The sequence below is a fragment of the Felis catus genome, chromosome D1 (assembly GCF_018350175.1).
Source record: "Felis catus isolate Fca126 chromosome D1, F.catus_Fca126_mat1.0, whole genome shotgun sequence".
NCBI classification, from domain to species: Eukaryota; Metazoa; Chordata; class Mammalia; order Carnivora; family Felidae; genus Felis; species Felis catus.
The window spans coordinates 98,691,684-98,715,621 of record NC_058377.1 but is presented as its reverse complement, the minus strand read 5'-3'; the positions used below and the strand labels follow the sequence as shown (position 1 = coordinate 98,715,621).

At 45.0% G+C, this 23,938-nt stretch overlaps 1 protein-coding gene across 10 annotated transcripts in view; it reads right to left on the bottom strand.

Moving 5' to 3' along the window:
- Nucleotides 1-2,051: 2,051 nt before the first annotated feature.
- Nucleotides 2,052-23,938, bottom strand: part of ATG13 (autophagy related 13) — a 54,288-nt gene continuing 32,401 nt past the window's right edge. For 4 of the 10 annotated variants that reach the window (XM_045039221.1, XM_006937244.4, XM_006937243.4 and 1 more), the window contains 14 exons: nt 23,620-23,666; nt 22,326-22,466; nt 17,084-17,124; nt 16,221-16,317; nt 15,778-15,876; nt 14,896-14,989; nt 11,222-11,320; nt 10,139-10,249; nt 9,590-9,726; nt 8,187-8,301; nt 7,532-7,609; nt 7,211-7,327; nt 6,528-6,656; nt 2,052-4,439 (listed from right to left, as the gene is read on the bottom strand). In XM_045039221.1, the coding sequence (XP_044895156.1) occupies nt 4,362-4,439; nt 6,528-6,656; nt 7,211-7,327; nt 7,532-7,609; nt 8,187-8,301; nt 9,590-9,726; nt 10,139-10,249; nt 11,222-11,320; nt 14,896-14,989; nt 15,778-15,876; nt 16,221-16,317; nt 17,084-17,124; nt 22,326-22,466; nt 23,620-23,666 (1,383 nt within the window). In that variant the 3' untranslated portion in view covers nt 2,052-4,361. The remainder of the gene's footprint in view (nt 4,440-6,527; nt 6,657-7,210; nt 7,328-7,531; nt 7,610-8,186; nt 8,302-9,589; nt 9,727-10,138; nt 10,250-11,221; nt 11,321-14,895; nt 14,990-15,777; nt 15,877-16,220; nt 16,318-17,083; nt 17,125-22,325; nt 22,467-23,619; nt 23,667-23,938) is intronic. The other 6 variants (XM_006937246.4, XM_006937245.4, XM_019812350.3 and 3 more) reach the window with 6 other exon arrangements.

Here is a 23,938-nt window from a genome sequence, read left to right as displayed (position 1 = left end):
CCATCACCCCTCCCACCAGCTCCAAATGGTAACAGCCATATAATCAGCCCACATGAGACTGTCTCCTTATTTCTCTAAGGATCAGAAATGATGCACACAGGATGTAACAGTGAGTGCTCAGTGGTGATCAGAATGACCGTCATTTCACAGAGGAATGAGATGGTCCCAATTTTGTGGAGCAGCTGGGATTGGAAACCTCATGTGACCATTTGCTTCTCTTGGCCCTCCTGTTGGCCTGAAAGACTTGGCTCTTTCCACCTGCCACCCAATCCTATAGAGGCTAGGAAATATCCAGTTTTCCTTTCCTCTCCTGAGCAGGTTTTGCTGTGCTTTTAAAGATTAAGATGGTAAAATTTAAGTTATGTGTATTTTACCACAAGTTAAAGATAATGGTTTGTCACTTGGAGGGCAGATCAGAATTTCACTTGGCATGATGGTCAAGGTCAAGTTCCACCTGTCTGCTGCCTGGCTGTTGATTGCAATCAGGTTACGGTGGCCTCAGCTGAGCCTGTTCTTTTTTCTCCTCGTTGCCTGCTCTGGCTGGGGGAGCCAGGGCAGAACTGCAGGATCAAGCTGTGGTGTTAAGATGCTGGTTAAAAACACAGGCACCGAGCTGCAGGAAGCTAGTCCCATTGCACAACTGGCCCTCACCCAGTTAGTCCAACGGAAGGCACTGGCAGCCTCTCTCACTGGCTCTGTTCAGCTCTATGCTGGGTGACTGTTTGGAACAGAGGGACAGTATCCTAGGGAAACTGTGAGAGGGGAGCCAGAGACCAAGAGAGTTGTTCACTTGGGCTGGGCTCCTGGCAGGGCCTCTGAGTGACGCAAAAGCCAGTTTACTGCTGCCTTGGCAACAGCAGGTCTCTGGGGGCAGGGTGTAGGGAGATGCTTTAAAGGGGTAGGACACCATCATGAGACATGGGGCAACTGAACGCTTTTAGTTTGCTTTTGGGGGGGATCCCAACTGAAGGTAAAGACACTAGGGACAGCCTTTTCACCATTTCTGATGTGGGTTCGGTGACTGTCCCAACTGGCTGCACAGTCAGGTATCATGGCGAGTATCATGTGCAGTTAACTAACAAGCTAGGGCTCCGAGGGCCCATAACGATGGCAGTGGGCAGCCTCATTCTTTTCAGCCATAGGTTTGCGCTAAATTTAGAATTTTCTAACCATTTACTGCCCTGGCTTCAGCCTGAAGGGTGTAGGGAGGCAACCCACACAACAGTTGCCTAGGTCTGTCAGGCAGTTAGTCCCTTGCTTCTAGAACCATTTCTGCCTCTGCAATACTGGCTCTACCTCTCGCTCCCATCCCCCAGTGCAGTCACAAGTTAGGAGGCAGGAGCCAGCTTTACCAGGGCTGAGATGTGTGCTACAGAAGCACACAGGGGGCCAGGCAGGAATAATGTCCGCGGGGTTCTTCTACTTGTCATGGTTCCTTAGAGACCACACCAGGGCCTCGCTCAAACTGTCAGATCGGAGCAGCTAAACAAACTTGACGGGCCCTTGACTTCCCTATATTTCATTCAACCCCTTCCCCTGTCTGGTTTGCTCAGCCACAACTCCTCCTAGATCAGCAAACAGATACCGGGCAGCTTGGGAAGCCCCACATTCCCTGTCTGCTTCCACTGGAAACATGGCGGAGACCTGCCAGCTGTTTCTCACTCTGAGCCTCCAGGCTGAGTGCTGGGCTGGGCTGGGCTGTGTAGGGGGCAAGAAAGAGCTGATGATGATGCCATGGCCACACTTCATATGCATGTCAACTTCATGCACGTTACCTCACTGACTATTCACAGATAAGCCCTCAAAATGGGAACAGTACAGCCAAGGAAAATGAGACTCCAAGCAGTTTCCTGATTGGCCCCAAGGTTGCACAGCTGCTTGGTGGCCAAGCCCCAAGACAAAACAGCCTGCCTGACTCCAAAGCCACTCTGCACTTCATATCTACTGCTCTTCCCCCACTTCCATGGAGGGGGCCCGTCAGGGACCAGGATCCTCACAGAAGTGGGATGGGGTGGGTTATCTTTTTACAAAACTTGTAGGACAGGAGGCTGTAAAGTACAGAAAAAATTTATTGGAAATTTCTTGAATACATTTTAAAGTATAGCTCAATATTTCCAAACAAGGTGGGATGGAGGCGGGGGAGGGACTCTGTCACCTGGAGATGAGTGACGGGTCCCAGCCCTGTCCCAGGGGGTGCTGCAGGAGTCAGTCTAGGGCTCATCCCTGTCACTGTATGGGGCTGAGGGGCAAGGGCCAGCCTTGACAGTTGCTCTACTCCTCCCAGGCTCAGCTCAGGTCTCAGCCTCCCTGGCCTTTCACTGATGGGGGTCCTAAAGGAAAGGCTGCTGCCTGCAAAGGCCAACAATTAGGAGCCAAAGAGGAAAATAGCTAACAGGCCGTTCAGTGCTCAGCCTGAGGAGGAGGACAGTGGCTGAGATATTGTGGCAGGATGGGGCTGAGGGCATGGGCAATCGATAGCTTACCAGGGCTTCACCCTTCTCAGCACTGGGGCCTTGGGAGTAAGTCTGGATTGGTTTAGCAGGCCATGGGTGCACACTGGCCCAGATAGGAGGGCCATTTGTACACCACTGCTGGGAACATTTCTTTGTGGCAGCAGAATGCATGCAACAGGGGCCGAAGGGCTCCAACTGCCTGAGACGGCATCAGAGCCCACTCTAGCCCTCAGAGCTCAGTCTTGTAGGTGGGACCAGTGTCACATGCATTTACTAACAAGCAGTTAAGGACCACCTGCTCCATTGCAGAACAGCTGCTGCCAATGAATAGCCCAGGTGGGCCAGGAGGAAAGGGGTGGGCCTTGTTTTCCTTGGCCAGGACTGCCAGTTAGGCTGGGAGAGGGACAGATGGTAGGTGGGTGAGGCTAGGCACTTGACTTACTCAAGTAACGATACCTAAAAGGTTAAGTCAATCATATGCCTAGCTTTGGTTTCTCAACAAGGAACCAATCCAGCCAGGAAACCTCAGGGTGGTGTGCAGACCCTGGGATTAAAGAAAGGTGGTGGCCAGGCCCAGGAGGAAGGAGGAAAAGGCCCATAACCCAGCCCTGAGAAACAGGAACAAGTGCCCCCAGAAGGAGGGGCCCCTCCAGCCTTCCCCGTGGCCACAGCGGGGCACATACAATGCACTGTATGTGCATGGTACAACTCTGGCGAGTTGTACACACAGAGTTGTACACATTTAGCACCCAAGATTTCCTGGGCTGCCAGAATGGAGTCAGTTACTCTGCAGAAGCTGGGAGAGATTCAAGACTCTCGCCAGGCATGTGTAGGAGTCAAAGGTAAAGCCTGTCGTCAGTTCAAGTGCAGCAATTCTGGGAGGTTCTGTCGCCCCCAGCCAGTCCTATTCTTGGATCCCACCTTGTGTAAATAGGAAGTAAGACCCTCACAGCAGCAACCCAGAACCTGAGGAACCTCCACAGGAGGAGGCCCTACTCCAGGAAGAGGCCCTCCACCTTCCCCAAGTGAAAACATCCTAACCTCAAACATATTTTCTCTATAAAATATCTGATTTCTCTGAAAGTAATAAATATTTACCATGTTTTTTAACCAAGGAGCAGCAACAGGGGGGAATAGGAGAGAAAAAACTTTTGCTGTGACTCCCAATGACAGAATCCTGGAGACGCAAGATTCTTGTTTCCATGGAGCTGAGGAGCTGCACAGGCAGCCACCAGGGCTGCTCGACCCTCTGCTGAGGGATGGGCTAGCACAACCCTCAAGGGTGGGAATGGCTGACTTTGGAGTTCTCGCCACCTTGGGCAGGAGGCCTGTCATATTGCCAAAAGTATAGGCACAGGGGCGGAGAGAGGGAGAGAAGAAGACACCAAACCAAAAAGGACGAAAAAAAAAAAAAAGAAAAAAAAAAGAGCCTGAAGGAGGCCTTCCTTCTTCCTCCCGGTACTGTCTCCTTCTTCTTTCTGCCTCCACACCAGGCTCTGGGCCACCAGTTGGAATGTCAAGTGGTTGACAGTAACGGCAGGTGGACAAGGGGCCAGCTGCAGGGTGGACCCAGGGCAAGGGGTGGGCAGGAAGAACGGGATGACAGCCTTTGTGAAGCAGTTGCTGATGGGCGGTGTAAGCAGATGACCCCGAGGGCCCTTTTGTTAAAAAGCATCTTCCAATCTTCAAGACCAGGGGGTGAGTCCTCTCAAATGCTATCACTGGGCTTGACTGCCGCCATGGAGTCTCCAGGAGGTGCAAGAACAGAGACTTCTGGGTCCCCATGGGGGAAACCAGCCTTTCCTCCACCTGGAGCAAGATGAGGGATGGGAGCAGCTGATGAGAGGGAGGCTCTGGCTCCTGGGACCACAAAAAGGGGATGCTGCTGGTACTTGAGGACACCAACTTTTACTGCAGAGTTTCTACAAAGGCATCAAATTCTCGGACATTCTTCTCGTGCACAGCCAGCTTCTCTGGTAGTGAGTCCTGTACCGGGAGGGGAGAGAAGAGCTGCTTACTCAGGTAGGGTCTTGAAGAGGCAGCTAGCCCAGGCACCTGAGCTGAAGACAGGGGTGCAGCACAGAGCTCGGCTCAGCAGTGCTGGCCGGTAGAGCAGGAGATGCAGGACAGTGGGGCAGGCACTGGACAGAGGGCTTGTGTCCAGCAGGGTTTGTGGGGGGTCAGGGGCTTTAGCAGAACAGTCTAGAGAATGCAAGCAGGCCACACACTAAATGAGCTAGAAAAGGACCATGCCAACAACAGGATGACACAGAGAAATAGACGTGAAGTATCTTTGGCACAGATTAGACTAACACCAGAATAAAACAGTAGGCTTAGCATGCTACAGATTGAAGCTTACAAGAGGTTTCTTCATGGCCTGAGCTGGGCACCAGAATCCTCTGGGGGCACATGAACAAGGTAGTCCCAATCAGGCTCCCAAGAGATTCTGACTCAGCAGGTCTGTGGTGAGGCCTATGAATCTGTATCTTTACATCAGTTGAGGAAGGGGTGAGTTAGAGAGTTGAGAGAAAACAGTAACAGGAGAAGAAAACAGAACCTGAGGAGTTAAGTTTAACTGCCCTCCAGTATCAAGTATTAATAAAAATTTGACCCTAATCAGGTGCTCTGTCTCCACTGATGAATTTGCATCTGAAGATCGGAATCATCACAGACAGGAGATTTCCTGGCAGGCATGAGGTGCGGTTAAAAGCTTAACATTAGGAGCGCCTGGGTGGCTCAGTTGGTTAAGCGTTTAACTTTGGCTCAGGTCACGCTCTCACGGTTCGTGAGTTTGAGACCCTCGTCGGGCTTGCTGCTGTCAACACAACACATTCCCACCTCAGGCAGAGGGACCCTGACATCTTGTGGCATTACAGTAAGCGGCTAGTTAGGTTTTAACAGGAAACCTGGAGACCAGCAAAGGGAGAGTGAGAGACAGCTAGAGGGAGAGTCAGAGGCCTATCCTGGCTGGCAGCATTCCAAAAACAGTCACAAGAAGCCAGGTCAAACCAGACAGGCCAAATACAAAGAAGGCCAGAGTCCCTGGCCAAGGGAGAAAAGGTATGAAACCCTGCTCCCAAAGACATCCTCTTTCCAAGTAATAAATATTCCATCCCTGGTTAACAGCTGTAAGATTAGAGACTCAGAGGTGCCTGGGTGGCTCAGGTGGTTAAACATCTGACTCTTGATCTCAGCTCAGGTCTTGATCTCCAGGGAATGAGTTCAAGCTCTGTGTTGGGCTCTGCACTGGGCCTGAAGCCTACTTTGAAAAAAAAAAAAAAAAAAAAAAAGCTAGAGACCCAAACCCTGGAGTGCAGAGCTCTCCTTTGAACTCGCTCATTCTCACATCTGGAGAGTGTCCTCCAATAAATTCTTCACTTACACTGCTCAACCACTGTGTCTGGTCCATCTTTGAATTCTTTCTTGCAACAAGACTAAGAGCCTCCAGCAACATCCCAGTGACTCAGTGGAGTCAGGCTCGGTGGAGGCGTCAGGGGCCAGGGGTCTCCCTAGTCCACTGGCAACAGTGGCATAGGGCACCGAGGCATGCCTCTGCCCTTTGGACACAGGAAATACACAAAGCAGAGATGTGGTAATTACAGCCAGTGTCAGGACATCTGGCTAAACACAAGAACCACTAGCTGAGTCAGGAAGGAGCTCTCCGAGGAAAGGGTAAGAACACCAATACTCAGGACCTTGCGTTTCTTCTGCCTCACAAGCTGAACAGCCAAATGCAAGAGCTACTGGAGCCGCGTGGCTTAGTGGCAGCAGCAAGCAGAAGACATCAGGCACCGAATGGCAGGCATGTGTAAGTAATGCTGCGCATGCACAGAAGAGGAGGAAGTCAGCGCAAGCAAGTTCAACATAATGACTGCCAGACACAATGCAAATCTCGAGTGTGATCAACAGAACATAATGATCTAAAGTGTCTCCTTCCTGTTACATAGAGGATGGGGGGTGTGGGAGTGGGGGGAGTAACACGAAGAAACTTCTAGGCTTTTGGAGCAGGAATGGCCATCAAAAGAGGAGAGGAGGTCAGAGGATGAGGTACGGCAGGGGAAGGAGTTTTCATACCAAGTCCTCAGCCATGGACTGTGCCCCGATATCTATGGAGAGGCTGCTCAGCTGAGGGGGATTTTGAAATTCACGATAGAAGGTCCCCAAATCCATCGGAAGAATGTCATCTTTAGAAAAAGCCGGTTTCTTCGAAAACAAGACAGACTCAGTTTAGCTTGTCTTAGATCACAAAGGAAAATCAGGGGAGAGAAGCTATGAATGACCCTCTTCCCTTCCAGTAATCATCAAAGAAAGGATTCCTCTAGGCTCATCTTTGGAAGAGGAATCGTTATACCCTTCTCTTCTGGGCAGCTGAAACCTACCTCTGGTGATAACACCCCTCTCCCCTGGGAAGGTTTATGTCCCCTTAAATTCCTTTCCTTAGCAAAAGGCCATCTAATCAGGCAGGAATAGGACCTACAGGGATACGCCTGGCAAATCCCCATTTAGAGTTGAATTTCAACCAATAACATGGCACAAAACGCCTTCTTGTTCATGGACCTTCAAATGTGTCCCCAAAGCAGGATATGAGGGCAGGTTCCCCATATGAACTGCACAGCCAAGTGCCCACCTGTCCCATCCCCACTGTCTATACCAGGCCATCTGATCCCTGTGAAGGATGTCCTGTCCAAGGGCCCTGGATGCTTCTAGGTTTATCTACCCTATGGCAGCAAAGGTCAAGAAAGGTGATGGTAACTTACGAAGTCGATCATAACAAAGTCATCGTGGGTATTGCCACTGCTACCCCCACTGGAGCCATCAGAGTGCAGGCTGCCCTGGAGAGGAGATTCAGTCTCTGGGGAATCTGGAGGATTCACCTGTTTCAGAATAAGGTGGAGGTAGGGGCTGGTTCCATGCACAGGTGCAAGTTGTTGTTAATAATCAAGGGTTTTGTAAGAGACCCAACAGTGGCTGAAAATGTAAGACCAAGAGCATGGCTGGCTGATGGTCTGTGGAGAAACAGTAACTCACCCAGGAAGATGATAAGCACAACACCATCTTACCATCAAAGGGGGACTCACCATGGGATCGGCATCCTCCAACTCCAAATTCTTGGGAGCAAACATGGCAAAGGGTATGTCCAAACTGGTCAGGGTCACCTGAAGAGACAGAAACGTTACTGCCCATCCCTGCCCCAGCCTACAGGCTTCCTCACAGGTGGCCAGAAGCCTGCACGTTCAGTAGATTAGCACACCCACGCTGACCATACTGATCTCAGGTTCCTGTCGGAGAACCCCAAATCTCCTCCGCCTCCCACCATACACCCACAGCACAAACAGGGGTAGGATTCCCCAAGACCCCGGGAAGCAACTTTGAAAGCCTGACCCACAGTGACTCAGTAACAACCAACGGTTGTGTACTGGCAGAGCTGGGGTGGAACTTCCTATTTTGAGTAAGGCTGAGGCACTGACACTTCAGTGCAATGTGTCTGTACCAAATGGTGCCTAGTCTCCTTCTCCTTTGGGAGGCTTAAAAGATCACAGAACAACAGCTCTGAACTTCTCCTGGAGGGGTGTCACAGGTTATTAACCCTCTTCACAAAAAATTCACACACACACACACACACACACACACACACACACACACACAATTTTAGGGGTCACACAGACCCCAGGTTAAGAGCCCTGCCCCCAAGAGCTCAGACATTCTCACAGGTGGCAGTGTCAGAAAAATCACCTGGTTGATGGGCTTGTTGACAAAAGCCCCTACTTTTCGGACAAAGATGGTTTCCAAGACATCATGGGGGGAAGCCCGGCCCTCACTGCTGTTTGATACAGTTTCAGTATCCTCACTGGAGAAGAAAGATAGTGTTGTTACTCTGGCTCAGCAGAGCCTACTTGGCTCCCCATAAACCCACCGTCCAGCATAGGACCGGCCACTGGCCCACCAACATGGGAAATGGCAAGGAGCTCAAGGTGGGGAGGAGAACTGTGCAGCCTAAGCGGACTCTTGGACACCAGCCAGCAAGGAAGACCAGCACTGTGGAAAGGCCTGAGCTTTGATGACCAACATTAAGAAACCCTCACCTTACAGAGATAGGTTCCTCTATCTCTAGCTATCCCAGACATGCCCCAGGAGTCAAGGTTCAGAAAACTAGAGTGTAAAATGACTACCAGGATCTTCCTTTGATTATCTGACAGGGGGAGGGATAAAAGGATGGAAGTTTGGGAAACCAGGAATGAAAGTATTTTTCCTGATGGTGGCACAAAAATATCTTCTCAAATAATTTCCCTCCCACTGCTCCACTGTGGGAATGAACAAAATTTTTTTTCTATTATCCTAAAGTTCATTTAGGATGCAGTGGGGCAATCCACATCATCATCTCTGGGGCCCTGCGGTCAAGGGAGGGCAGGGCAGGACAGCCTCATCTTCCCACGGGAGAGCTCGGAGTGTAGGAACAAGGAGCTCAGCTTGCGCCCAGCCATCTTGTGAGCTAAGTGCTCTTTGGCAAATTACTTAACCCTCTGAGATCCTCTCATCTTTGAAAGAGCAGTAACAGTGGTGATTTGTGCAGAGTGGGATTATGAAAACTTTCATGTTCTACCTAACCAATGTCTCCTTAATTTGAAATCTACAGAATTAATCAGTTCTGTGATCAGAAAAGACAAACATTTTAAGAAAATTTTAATGAGGAAAGCAGTTATTTCTAAAGAATCTCCAGGAGATACTAACATAGCAGACAGAAAAAAAAAAAAAATCAATCCTAACTACCACCATAGACACAGTATGGCCCCAAACGTCAGGATTATAGCAAACACCCTGCTCTGGTCCTCAGGAAACACTGAAGGTGGACCCCAAGGGAATAAATCTTGGGGTAAAATAAAAAATGTATCTGAAAGGTCCCTTCAGTGGATGAAGGTGCTAAGAACTAGGCCCCTGTTGTTGGCTGTAACAGCAAACCCAGGGCAGCGTCCTTACATACCAGCTGCAGTATGTTGAGAACTTTAAGAGTTCCACATTTGGGGCATAAATGTCAAGCCCGAGGCAATGGTGAAAGCCACTCTTTACTGACAACGGATAAGCACGTGTGTTGGGGGGATGGGCCCCTGCTGACCCGAGCAATCAACACGTGAACCCACCTGCTGGAAGGTGTGGCAGCACAGCGGGCCCCATCAGAAGGGGTGTAGGTCGCCAATCTCTCCTGGTCGGCCTGAGCACCGTGTGCAGGCTGGTTGGGAGCGAGGGGTACCCCACCTTCCTTCCCAGGAACCATGAGCTTTGGGGGGAAATGGAAAAATACAGCGAATGATGGCAGTGTCAGGCAGAAGGGGATCCAGTCCTGGCATCATGGTAGCTGCTTTTGAGCTTTTCCACCACCAATGCTGCCACCAAGTGGGCGGGAAACCTTGGATCTGTGTCCTCTCTGGGACTCCGCTAAGGGGAGACATGCATGGTAAGGCGTACAGAGGAAAGGAAAGAGAGGGAGAAAACACTAGAAGCCCTTCTTTCCGTTCGGAACTCTCGGAGGCCCTTCGTCTCGGAGTCACCTCTGGTCCTCTAAAGTTACAGACGAGCTTTGCTTCAGAGCACTTAGAATAAACACTGGGGTCTCAAGAGGCCCCTCAACTGCCTCAGGGCAGGGGAGGTAGCACAGGAACCCCCAGGGTCTTCCCCATCTTGAAAAATACCTGGTGAGGGTGTGTGGCGTTTAAGCCAGCAGCAAACACTACTGGGTAAGCCAGGTCAGCTGATCCAACGCCCAGGGCAGCAGGCTGATAGGAAAGGCGAGAGCTTGAGAGCTAAGCAAGAGAAAAAACAAAGAGGGGCAGAGGAAAGGAGGAGGAAAAACGAGGCAATCCTAGAGTATGACTAATGATGAAGATCGTGGAGAAGTAAGGAATAGATCCCAGCCCACATCCTCACAGTGCAGGGGGCCTGACATAAGGGTTAAAGATAGACCAGGCCATCACTTTTTAGCTAAGAAAACAGACTTGTTTGCAGTGGGATTGAGATTCCCGGGCCTGCAGCCTTTCAAAGGCCTCAAATGAGTTCCCTGCTCCCTTTTCCCAGGGACTCAGCTGTTTAGTAGGTTTCTGGCCCAGCAGATTGTGGAATATGAGCCCAGGCAGAACCTGCAGCCAGTCATTGGTTTCTCCCAGGTCATTCTATTTTCTCCTTTGTCCTTGAGGTCCCTTTGAAACAGAAGGCATCTTCTCTAATCACACCCTCTATCACCCCTCGGAATGGGAGGGTTCCTATTTATGTTGAAAAAGAAAGAATGACACTCTTGGATTGTTTATTTGGAAATAAGATATAAATAACTCCATGTATTTTTTACATCAATGGCAGAGGATGGGCAAACGAGAAATCCTATTTTGGGCTGCTGTGCTATGGCTGCGTCCTGTTAAGAATCAATTACCAAGCCTCAAATAACCCCCAGAACACTTGGGGACTTTTACATAACTATACCCTGTACTTTATTTATAATTTTTAAATAAAAAGATGCTGAGGCACCTGGGTGGCTCAGTCGGTTAAGCATCCGACGTTGGCTCAGGTCATGATCTCACGATTTGTGAGTTCAGGCCCTGTGTCAGGCTCTGTGCTGACAGCTCAGAGCCTGGAGCCTGCTTCAGATTCTGTGTCTCCCTCTCTCTCTCTGTCCCTCCCCCGCTCGCGCTCACTCTCTCTGTCAAAAATAAACACACATTAAAAATTTTTTCAAATAAAAAGATGCCATCTGATTATATCCCCTTCTCCCAGTATGGACTCACTTGATGGGAAAAGGCCAGTCCTGCCATGGGGACCCTCAGAGTGTCCGTCACCACAGGAGTAGGGGTCTGAAAATGTGCCTTTGTGACAGTAAACACACACTGTGCACAGATACACACAGAGACAGGAGAAACAAAAAGAAAAAAGAAAAGGGACTTGAGAAAGAAGTGAAAAAAACTCCGGAAGGGGCGGCAGCAACAGGGGCTGAAATGCACACTGGAAGTCAGGAATGAAGTGGGGAGAAAGCTGCATGGATGCCTTCCTAAAAGGGCAGCCTGGAAGGGTCTGAAGAAGAGACATTTGTCCCAAGGGGCTCTACTGCATGCTTGTCTCCTTGATGAGCAGGTGGAAAACAAAGTTGAGTCAAGCTGGTTTGACTTGGCAAAACAGGGAAACCTGCACCAAGCATTAGTGTGTCCTTAGTCAAAAGCAGGTGGAAGGGTGTTAGAGAGTGGTCTCCAGCAGGAAGGGCCCAAGAGCAGGTGCAAGGTGTGCTGAGGATGAATGAAGATGTTGAAGTTACAATGCTAGACTGAAGGCCTTTTGCTGGGGACCCAGGATCTGCAGGGGCAGGTTGAAACAACTGACATTTGTTGGCTGGAACTTGAAGATGCTCAGGAACCCACCTGCATACTTTACTATACCATCCCAGGCAGGATAAAGGGGTGTGTACAGGTGTAGGTGTGTGTGTGTGTGTGTGTGTGTGTGTGTGTGTGTGTGTGTGTGTGTGTGTTTTACAGCCCCAGATGGTGAAGGACAACTTGATGCAGTAAAAGCTGGAGCACTTTCAAAACTCTTAGATTTCAAAGCTAATTATGATTATTTCGGGTCTTGCTGTTCCATGTCTTACCAATTAGCTAGTCAGTGCTTAGAACTGGAGGTTGGACCTGAAATCACAGTAGCAGGTTCAGGGTCACAACTATTTCTTGACTCAACTCTGTGCCCACATGACACAATGGTCCGTCCTTATTTTGTGGGGAAAACAAACACCACATTAACATGCATTTACTGGACTCTAGCAAAAAGCTAGAAGTTGTTGAACAATGACGCAATTCCCTAGACTAAATCAAGGAAGAAACCATTTCAACACTTACAGGAATGAGGCCTGCTGGCAAAGGATTTTCTCTCTCTGTTCTACCATTAAGGTTCAAAATGAATACTGCTGCACTAAACCGTACCAGCCTTGACTAGAGGTACTCAGAGGGTAGTGACAGGGCTCACCCATGGGATGCTCAGTGTTGATAAGAACTTGGCATGATCTACTTTCAAACTGTGACAAGACACAGCAGGCAACTGATACCATGAGAAAGATAGGCTCCTCTTACGTAGGTCAACCAACCGTGCAAACACGAGATCAGGAACTACTTAACTTCCCCTTACTTTTGGGGTCGGGTCAAATTTCCACTGTATCCAAGAAAGACAAACTGATTTGTTAAGACCCAACCTCACCATCTTATCTCCCAAGTCACAATTTCATTTACTGTTTATGAATTTATCACTTGTACAATAAAACTTCAATGAACACCAAACTTGACATAGTCACATTTTGATTATCTAAAAAATAATCTACTTCCATTAATGTGCTCTAGTGGGCCTTCCCCTCTTTTGTGGTCTGTATTGCTCTATGTCAGTAAGTGTTCCAGAAGCTACCCTCTCCCAGAGCAAAGGTGACACTCATGCCTACATACATTTATGGGGGAGGGGGAAAGGAGTAACAGTTCTCACCCCCCCAAACTTAACTGTCTAGGCAGCTTTACAAGAACCTCCTTAGCTCTAAATTGGAACAGCAGAAATAGTAGTGACCCATGGATTTCATAATTTCCTTTACAAAAGGCATTAATCTAGCTTTTGTGTCTAACTTCTGCTTTTGAAACAGATCAGAACCATAATTTTAATCCAGTATCTCCTAAAAACTTAGAATGAAATAAATTTAAATATTTTCTTTCTTTCTTTCTTTTTTTTTTTTTTTGAGAGAGAGAGAGAGAGAGGGCGAGCAGAGGAGGGGCAGAGGGAGGGACAGAATCTTAAGCAGGTTCCACACCTAGCGCTTCTAAATATTTTAATTAAAAAACACAGGGGGTCCCTGAGTGGCTCAGTCAGTTAAGCATCTGACTTCAGTTGAGGTCACTATCTCACGGTTTCTGAGTTCAAGCTTCACATCAGGCTATATGCTGTCAGCACAGAGCCTACTTTGAATCCTCTGTCTCCCTCTCTCTGCCCCTCCCTGGCTCACATGCTCGCTCTCTCTCTCTCTCAAAAATAAATACACATTAAAAAAAGAATGGTTTCCAAAAAAAACCCACAGAAAATAAAAATTTATGTATGGGTAGTGAATTAATTTGTTGGGCTTCCCAAATAAAATGGTGAAAGGCAGAGGTGCCTGGGTGGCTTAGTCAGTTGAGTGTCCAACTCTTGATTTCAGCTCAGGTCATGATCTCACGGTTGTGGGATCAAGCCATGCATGAGCACTCCATGCTCAGCATGGAGTCTGCTTGACATTTTCTTTCTCTCCCTCTGCACCTCTCCCCCACTTGTGTGCTCTCTCTCTAAAAAAACAAACAAACAAAAAAACCCCTGAAAATATCAATCAATAAAGTGTAAAATTAAAAAATGGTGAAAGGGGATAATCTGGGACTAATTCAGAGGAACAGAGAACTGAATTAGGTCTAGAAGTAAGTGTCTAACATGAGAGTCAGAGAGGAGAGGAGCAACAGAGACGAAAAGCAGGCAGACCAGCTAGTTGCAAAGCCATGAGGTGGGAGACAGATGAGTCGGGGTGGAAGGGAAGAAACACATCCTGAAGTTCAGTCATCGGGCAACAAACAACTTCTTGGCTGAAGCAGACTTGTATCACATACATTATACAATAAGGCCACACAGGCATGTCCACTTGGGAAGCTGGGAACACTGGAGCCTGTGTTTCACTGAAACTGGGTTTGACTCAAATGGAAAAGTTAATGGTTAAAAATGTTCACATAGGAGGCACCTGGGTGGCTCAGTCTGTTAAGTGTCCGACTCTTGATCTCGGCTCAAGTCATGATTTCACGGTTCGTGAGATCAGGCCCCACACTGGGCTCTGCACTGACATGGAAGAAAACCCTGCTTGGGATTCTCTTTCTTCCTCTCTCTCTGCCCCTCCACCGTGCTCATGCTCTTTCTCTCAAAAAAATAAACATTTAACAACAACACCACAAATGTACAGATAAAGAATGCAGATAGCCAGAAATTTGTGTCAACCGTTGCAACAACTGACCTGATGGCTTCTTACTGGCATTTTATGCTAAATAATTATTGGCTTTTTCTGCGCTCTTTCCATTATTAGGAACCATATTTACCACTTCAAAAGTGAACTGGCTACCAAATTAACAAGTGTAGGGTAGAATATCTCTCTGGTATTGGCGTGCATTTGGAATCCTGTGACTAATTTGCTAAGGAATTTTAAGATGTCTCCAGGAAAGTAAAGGTTACGTGTAATCTTGCGGGTTAAGAATGGTTATAGATCAGAAACACTGAAATATTACCTGCTGGATAAGAAGGCTCTGCCTCACCTCTCAAAGTAATCCTCTAGAAACAATCACCACCACCACCAAAAGAGACTGTATCTAAATTCTGACACCATTTCATAAGGCCCATATATGTACCAACTACAGCTACCCCAGAACCTGTTTCCCCCTACCTGGGAAGGAGGGGAGGTGGAGAAAGAGGTGGTACACACTTCTTGAGAATCTTCCACAGAAGGATACGTTCCTCCAGTGTCCTCACCAGCAGTTCTATGACAGGGGGGAAATAAATCATGAATTTTATTGTGATGGCAGTTGATTATGGAAATGGTACAAAGGGAGGTTAGATATGGATGCAATAGTGACAAGAAATGTTTCAGGCGGAGCTCACTCTGGCAAGAGAGACCATAATGTTGAGTCCTTGATAATTTCAAATATTTAGAGGTTGACCAAGCTTTTTATTTTTAACCCAAACACCTTACCTGACATATCATTTGAGAATATTTTCTTAAGCCTGACCAGTGTGGGGCCAAAGAATTGTTAGCAACAGAGATGCAGTGAAACAAAAGTCTAGACTCAAAAGACAAACTTATCCAACTTCAAGAGTCCTTCACATAAAGGCAGTATCCTTCCTGATACACAACTGTTCCAACCTCTCTAGAATTCTGTTTTCTGGGATGTAGGCCTGAAGAATTTGATTCTAATGTATAACTGAACGGTGCCAATGATGACCAGGAAACCATTTAATTTGTGAAGGATATTCTGTTAATTACTGCCACTTTTGTAGTCTCTAAGGAAAATCAAATTGAAAGTCAAATCACTGCCATCAAAATCCAAAATGTCCAAGAATTTTTCTGAGATAGTCTGTATATTCCAAGTCTTGATGTGCCTTACAGGTAGCAGCAAGAAGGGAAGCTAACCGCTCCATTTCTCTCCATGTGGGGTTTCCATCACTGCCTCTGCCCACTAATGAATGCTGATGAAGGTGCGCTATGTACCTGCAAGATGAATACTTCTCCCTAGCTGCAGTTTGGGAAAGTACCTTTCACATTCCTCACCTGTAATTGCAGGGGTGCATAGGTGAGGAGCTGGGATACGGACGGTCCACAAAGTGATCAATGATAATCCCCATGATAGGTGGGGTCCTCTCAAATTGCCTGTAATGCAATAAGGAGATCACAATATTTGTTAGAATGCCTTGCCAGCCCCCCTGAAGTTTTCAGAGGACCCCTCACCTTATAACTATAGGTAGGAACCATCAGAGCCTTACCTATTGTATCCCTAAATATAAACCACAACTCTACATTAGTGGCTCTGACACGCTCAGATTCTCCAATCTGGAACCTGGGCTCTCCCTCGATTTTATTCTTCAGAAGGGGACTGATTTCAGCAATGGCAAAGCTGAACTGTAGGCTTAGCCATGGAGTTTGGGGGAAAAACAAACTTTAATATCTTTAACATCTTTGGAAGACTCCTTTGGGTTCCAAGGCTCTTTCCTCACCTGGTAGACATAAATGCCAAGTTAATTCTGTAAGCACAAGAAAGAGTGATGGTGCCCACAGGGGTGCCTACTGTCCCAACACGCACTGTCTGGAAACCTAGGAGAAGAAAGAAATAATTAGCTTTTCGCCAGAGAATACTGACACTGTCCCCAGTTTGTCTTTCCCCGAATCATTCAGCCTATCATACAATCTCTGGCATTATCTACTTAGTATCATGAGTGCAGCTGCCTGAATTTCTCATATATATATTTTTTTCTTTTGATTTATGTTGACCTAATATTGGAAGGGAAAACAGCATTCTATTTACAGATAAACCTACCTTCAAAGAGACAAAACAACTGTTTGTCCTAAAGTTTGAGCAAATCCTAACCAACCTGGCCCAAATATGTCATGTGCCCAGTGAGACAGTAAAGGGCCCTCAGGGTTTGTCACACAAACACCTTAGTTTACGTAGGTGCAGAAGTAACTGCACTTCTATTCATGTTCCCATCCAGAACTAAGTACAGAAAAGAGGTGGGGACTTGCAGGCAATACTTCCAACAAAGCTTTCTGGTTTTCTTGGTTTCATTTCCAGTTTTTCAAAATTGCTTATGCTCATCAGAAACATTTAACATGCTTATAGAAAATTAGGAAAACAGACAATAGCATAAAGAGTAAGAAAGAATACTGAGTTACTAGAACTTGGGGGAAAATCATTCATTCATTCCCTGGCAACTCTTTGGACTACTTACACGTTTTTTCCTTACTCATATCACACATACTAAAATCACAAGCTACGTATTATTACAGGCAGCATCCAAACCCATCTCTGAAGTCAGGAGGGCTCTGAACACTACAAGTGTTTTTCACCCTTGATACATACCTTCTCCTAAACCATTCAGCTGAACTTCTCCAAAATATATCCTTAGGAAAGAAAGAAAAGGAAATGATTCTTTATTCTAAGGGCCTCTATAGCCCGAACACCTAGAAACAAAACAAACAGAACAAACCCTCCTTTTCTTATTTTCACGAACACCTCTCTTAATGGAGCAATAATATTACTGTTTCAATAAAGCTGCAGGCATAGGAATGTAAACGGAAAGAACTGGTTAAGAAATGAGGAAAATAGGGGCGCCTGGGTGTCTCAGTCAGTTAAGCATTTGACTTCAGCTCAGGTCATGATCTCACAGCTCCGCTGGTGGGTTCAAGCCCTGTGTTGGGCTCTGTGCTGACAGCTCAGAGCTTGGATCCTTCTTCAGATTCTCTGTCTCCATCTCTCTCTGCCCCCTCTCCTGCTTGTGCTCTCTCTCTCAAAAATAAATAAATATTAAAAAAAAAGAAATGAGGAAAATAATAAATTGAGTCTGCAATTTCAGTTTCTTCTTCCTGTTCCTGCAATGTACTTTTTAAAAAAATTTAAAGTGTTGGGGCGCCTGGGTGGCTCAGTCGGTTGAGTGTCTGACTTCCACTAGGGTCATGATCTCACCGTTCGTGAGTTCGAGCCCCGCATCAGGCTCTGAGCTAAGCGCTCAGAGCCTGGAGCCTGCTTCGTATTCTGTGTCTCCCTCTCTCTCTGCTCCTCCCCTGCTCACACGCTGTCTCTCTCTCAAAAATAAATAAAGATTAAAAAAAAATTTTTTTTTTAATTTTAAAGCGTTTATTTTATTTTTGAGAGAGTGACAGAGCATGAGCAGAGATCTCACTCACAGATGTGAGATCATGACCTGAGCTGAAGTCGGATGCTTAACCAACTGAGCCACCCAGGCTCCCTTCCTGCCATATATTTTTAAAGTATAACTACTGGGAAATAAATACTATAGAAATAAGGTTGGCAAATAGATCTGGAACTACTATTAGAAAGTACTAGACTTTTTTTTTTTTTTTTAGGTATGTTCAACATACAAAATTATATTAGTATCAGATGTAAATATAATGATTAAATATTTAGTTACATTACAAATTATCACAGTAAGTCTAGTTAATATCCATCACCATACAGACAGAAGCTTTTTTCCTTGTGATGAGAACACTGAAGATCTCCTTTCTTAGCAACTTTCAAATATGCAATAGAAGGTACCAGATTTTGAAGAGTGGTCTTCAATTAATGGGAGTTCTCCATGCTTGTCACAAGTCATTCCAAAGTGAACACACTAGAGCACCATGGGGTGCCTGGGTGGCTCAGTCGGTTAAGTGTCCGACCCTTGATTTCAGCTCAGGCCGTGATCTCATGGTTGGTAGACCAGGGCTCTCGCACTGGGCTCTGTATTGTCAGTGCTTCAGATCTTCTGTCTTCCTTTCACTCTGCCCTTCCCCAGCTCACACAATCTCTCTCTCTCTCAAAAATAAATAAACTTAAAAAAATTAGGAAATCTTTTCCACTGTAGAATAATTACATAAGACTATTCTGAAAATATAAAGATAGAAGCACAGCAGAACCTTTCTTTGAATTGCCCTGGGAAGGCCTATCTATATTAGCTAAAAGTCTGAGCTATAAAACATTACAAACTATACTACATAACATTATATTTTTCAAGTAATGTTAACAATTAAACACAGACATGGCAGTTTGTTCAATTAAACGCTAAGCTCTAACAATGTATACAGCCCTATGGTTAGGTGTTAGGCATGAGATAAGGAGAATGTAGGGATGAGATTCGGGATAAATCTGAAGCCTAGGACTCACAAATTATAATCTGGAATGGGAGAAAAGAAATGTATATAAATATCTGAAATACATGCACCAAAGTGACAGATACCATAAAACAGGGGTCAGCAAACTTTCGTTAAAAGGATCATATATTTTAGGCTTGTGGGCCATATAGTCTGAAGCAGACTACTCAGCTTTGCTGTTGTCCTGCAAAAGTAGCCACTGATAATACACAAATGAAAGGGGTGGCTGGGTTCTAAAATAACTTTTATTTTGCAGTACCTGGCTGGCTCAGGTGAATCTTGGGGTCATGAGTTCGAGCCCCATATTGAGTCTTTTGTAGAGATTATTAAAAAAAAAAAAAAAAAAACTTAAAAAAATAATAAAATAACTTTATCTATAAAAACAAACACATGGTCTGCTGCCCACAGTTTGCTGATTCCTGCCATAAAGTAATACAGGAATGATGTCAATGAAATGCTGCAAACATATTTTGCTAGTAACCTTCTAATAAAAAAATATTCAGTACCCATTTGGGGTCACCTGGGTGGTTCAGTCAGTTAAGCATCTGATTCTTGATTTTGGCTCAGGTCACGAGCTCACTGTTGTGGGGTCACGCCCTATGTCAGCTCCCCCGCTGGGCATGGAGGCTGCTTGGAATTCTTTCTCTCCCTCTCCCTTAGCCCCTCCCTGCCTGTGTTCTGGCTCTCTCAAAAACAAAACAAAACAAAACAAAACAAAACAAAACAAAACAAACCCTAAAAAAAACCACACACACACACACACACACACACACACACACACACACACCCCAAAAAAACCTCAATACCCATCTGAATATTGGGTACAGTGTTCTAAGTAACCTAATTATCTAACCTTTTTCTTGACTATATATTTTTAATGTTTATTTATTGGGGGGGGGGCAGAGAGGCACCAACTGAGCCACCCAGATGCCCCTATTATTTTTTTCTTTCTTCTTTTTTTTTTAATTTTTTTTTTTATTATGTTTCTTTATTTTTGAGAGGCAGAGAGAGACAGAGCATGAGTAGGGGAGGAGCAGAGAGAGAGAGAGAGAGACACAGAATCTGAAGCAGGCTCCAGGCTCTGAGCTGTCAGCCCAGAGCCCAACGCGGGGCTCAAACCCATGAACTGTGAAATTGTGACCTGAGCTGAAGTCGGGACATTCAACCGACTGAGCCACCCAGGCGCCCCCCTATTATTTTTTAATGTTTATTTATTTTTGAGAGAGAGAGAGCACGCATGTACACACACATGCGTGTACACACACACACACACATACACACATGCACGGGGAAGAGAGAATCACAAGCAGGTTCCACTCCACACTCAGCACAGCACAGAGCCTGACGTGGGGTGGGGCTCAATCTTACAACCTCAAGATCACAACCTGAACTGATATCACCAGTCAGATGCTTAACTGACTGAGCCACCCAGATGCCCCTTGGCTATATTCTTTATACCATTCAGATGCTGAGCAAAAATTTTTTTTAAACAGATAGTAGACAGTAATTTATTTTAATTCAGTCTTGATGAACAACAAATTCAGAATGAATTCTTATAATGATGTAATTCTACACTGACATGATCAAATCTGTAGGGCCAGGGAAAAATGATAATATAGCTTAAAATAAAGAGAAGGCTATTATTCTTTAATGATATAAGACTATACTGTCACCCTGTGGTTTTTTTTTTTAATTCTTTTTATGTTTATTTATTTTTGAGAGAGAGACAGAGCACGAGCAGAGGAGGGGCAGAGAGAGAGGGAGACACAGAATCTGAAGCAACTCCAGGCTCTGAGCTGTCAGCACAGAGCCTGACGCGGAGCTCAAACTCATGGACAGTGAGATCATGACCTGAGCTGAAATTGGACACTTAACTGACTGAGCCACCCAGGTGCCCCTACCCTGTTAAAAACAGTATAAAAATGGAGAAAAAAATAGACAATTCTACATCTGACACCACCCATTTCTCTATGGTTTAAACTATAGTTATCAGTATCCAAACGCACTCATAAATGATAAACTGTAAGCAATAAATACTGTATTACTGCAGAGACACAGACTAAAGGAAGACTTTAAACACTGGTAATGAAAAGGACTAGGAGTCCTAGTTAACTAAGCTGATAACTAGTAGTGTAGTATGGCTACTTACAAAAGAACCAAAGTGAAGAGGGCTTATCATAAGAGTTAGAAAGTGATCTGTTATATTTGACTAAAAGTCCAGTAATTTTCAAATGGAATACTCAACCTGAAACTTGGGAAGACTACAGAGAAGACAACAAAAATATTTTAAAGATGTTAAAATATTAACATCTTTAAGATGCTAGATTGCTAGATGTAAGATTGCTGGATTACTGCTAAGAAAATTACAGAATGACTTGATAACTATTCTCAGGTAGTAAATTGTTTCAACGTAACTAGTTAAGTCTCTAATCCTTAGTCCTTCCATCCTGCTATACTAATTTCTCCTCACAATCAGCTCTATACATATAAGCCAAAGGCTTACAAATGGCTCATTACTAATATGCCAAAAGAATCTTGGGTGATTTGGGAACTCCTGGCTTTCCATGCTCTGCTCTCACACTTTCCTGCTTATCCGTTTTACCACCACTCAGGTCCATCTGGCAACCTGAGCACAGCTCAGATCCCATCCCCCACTTCTATGCCTTGCTATCTTTTGCACTCCTTACCTGGAATGATCATTCTTTCTCAGTTCTACCAGCTGAAATTCTCTTTGCTTCAAGGTCTAGCTTGAATGCCACTTTCTCCAGGAAGCCTGTCTGGTTTCTCCCACCGGGAACAAACTTTCCCTCCTTGTGTTCTCCTAGTACTTTTTTCCTGATACTGCTATGTAGTTTTCCAATCCTGCTTTTTATTAAAAAGCTGTTTCCCCATTAGATTAGAAACACCTATAGGGCAGGGCATCTGTATAGTTCTTCCTTGGGCCTAGCACAATGCTTGCATTAAAAAGGCACTCAATAAATATGTGTTGAGGTGAACTACCAAGGGAAATACTCTCAGAACTATTGATGAGTTCTTTATATCCACAGACAACTAATTAAAAACAAATTGAAAAAAAACAAATTGAATTGGCAGGCTGTTAGACAAAATTTAATTTAATTCCGAAATGTAGAAGGCTGTGGAATCTTCCCAGGATAGCCTGTTTTAAAGTCTTAAGCTCCTTTTTCAGCTTTGAGATGTGCATCAGTAGAACCGCAAAATCTACTCCACAGGACTCATGACTGTGCACAGACAAAAGGGCCAAGAACCTGGTAGCTTCAGAAAACGGAGCTTCACAAAAGAGGAGGGATAGATAATCATAGTAAAGCTATAGCATCAACTATCCAAGAAACCACCTATTCAAAATTAATCACAGAATACCCATATGCTGGTCAGACAATGTGCAAAGTGACAAAGCTAATGAGTGAATCGAGAAGGTGAGCAGCTATGTTGTTTACCTGTACAATATGACATATTCATGCCCCTGTTTTCTGGAGAGTCTGTAAGCCGGTGTGACCCTAGTTATGGCAAGGAGGGACTTCAGCAGCAGTGACAGTCTGTTGTACACGGTGTAGGAAACTTTAATCTCTTTATCACACCTGAGAAACACACAGACACTATCAGCATTCACCTATTCAACTAACTTAAAACCAAGAAATGCACAGACACAGAAGTGTTAGTTATGTTCTGTCTAGTGACTGAGATTAACCTGCTAGTATTATTCATAAATTCTGACAGAATATAACCTGCTTTGCAGTCCAAATACACCTTTCACAGAAGATTACAGTCAACAAAGACAATTGCAAATTAAGCATGGGAACTGTGTAAGATGAAATTTATCATTAAAATATGTTCTGAACGAAAAGTGCAATTAGAGTTCTATCAGTTTATCAACAGATTATTGATGTAAGCAAAAGTTTTTACTTTCTCATACTCTAGAACTAGGCAGACAGACCTCAAAAGGCACCTACTGTATTTCTTTCTCGATTTGAAGCAGTTATCTAAGAAATAAAGCTACAGACTTAAAAAAAGTAATTCAACACTGCAATTATACTATTGAAGGTGCAAACAATTTCAATATGCTATCTTATGAGCTATCTACCTCTATACATCTAATAGGAATCTGGAGAAAAGTGTGTTTGGTATTAAAATTTTGGACTATAACCTGTCAACTGCTTTCTACTTAAGAAAGAAAAATAATGCCCACACCTGACATACTTATTAAGATTTTTCTTTTGATGTGTTGCTATTTCCTCAATTTTCCTATATACTGTTCTAGAAAACTAAAGCTTCAGGCAGGAAGCAAGCTAATCTTCCTTGAAAGAAGAAAATGGAAAAGGAAAATAACAGGCATTTCCAATCCATGACCAACACAGGGTGTAAAAAAGGAGTAGGGAAGGGAAATCTGCCACACAGAAAAAAAGACAAAACAGAGCGGTCATGTTACAAGAGTTCGCAAGGGATTTAATCAGAGAACTAGCTGTACTCTGGGAAAACAACAAATCTTTTTGAGCCTTTGCTCTGCTCCTTTCCCTGTGGTGTCTGAGTCTGGCCGGACTGACCTCCCTCTGAAGGTCATCTCTGTGCCTGGGCTGGAAGCCAAGCATGAGGCAAACTGTAGCAAAGAGCTATTGGCTTTGTTAAGTGGGAAGAACACCCTCCACAACTGATAACAAAGCCCTGCTTTTCACATGATGTCATCTGTTTTATTCTCGGCTACCGCAACCACGGACCCTAAAACAGAGTACTTACTTTTCATTCATTTCAAGACACCAAATTTCTAGCTCCATGGAATCTCCCTGTGGATGGGACAATTGAAAGATATTTCAGTTTTATGTGGTTTTTTAAAATTATTTACTCTTATTACAAAGCACTATACAGTCACTATAAAAATGTGGAAAATATAAATAAAGAAAAAAAATCAATTTATAATCTAATCAGCTACTTTAATAAATGATGTGAAGGGCTCCTGGCTACCTCAGTTGGAAGAGCATGTAGCTCTTGATCTTGGGTGTAGAAATTACTTAAACAAATAAACTTAAAAAAATAACGTGAGATTATACTATATATG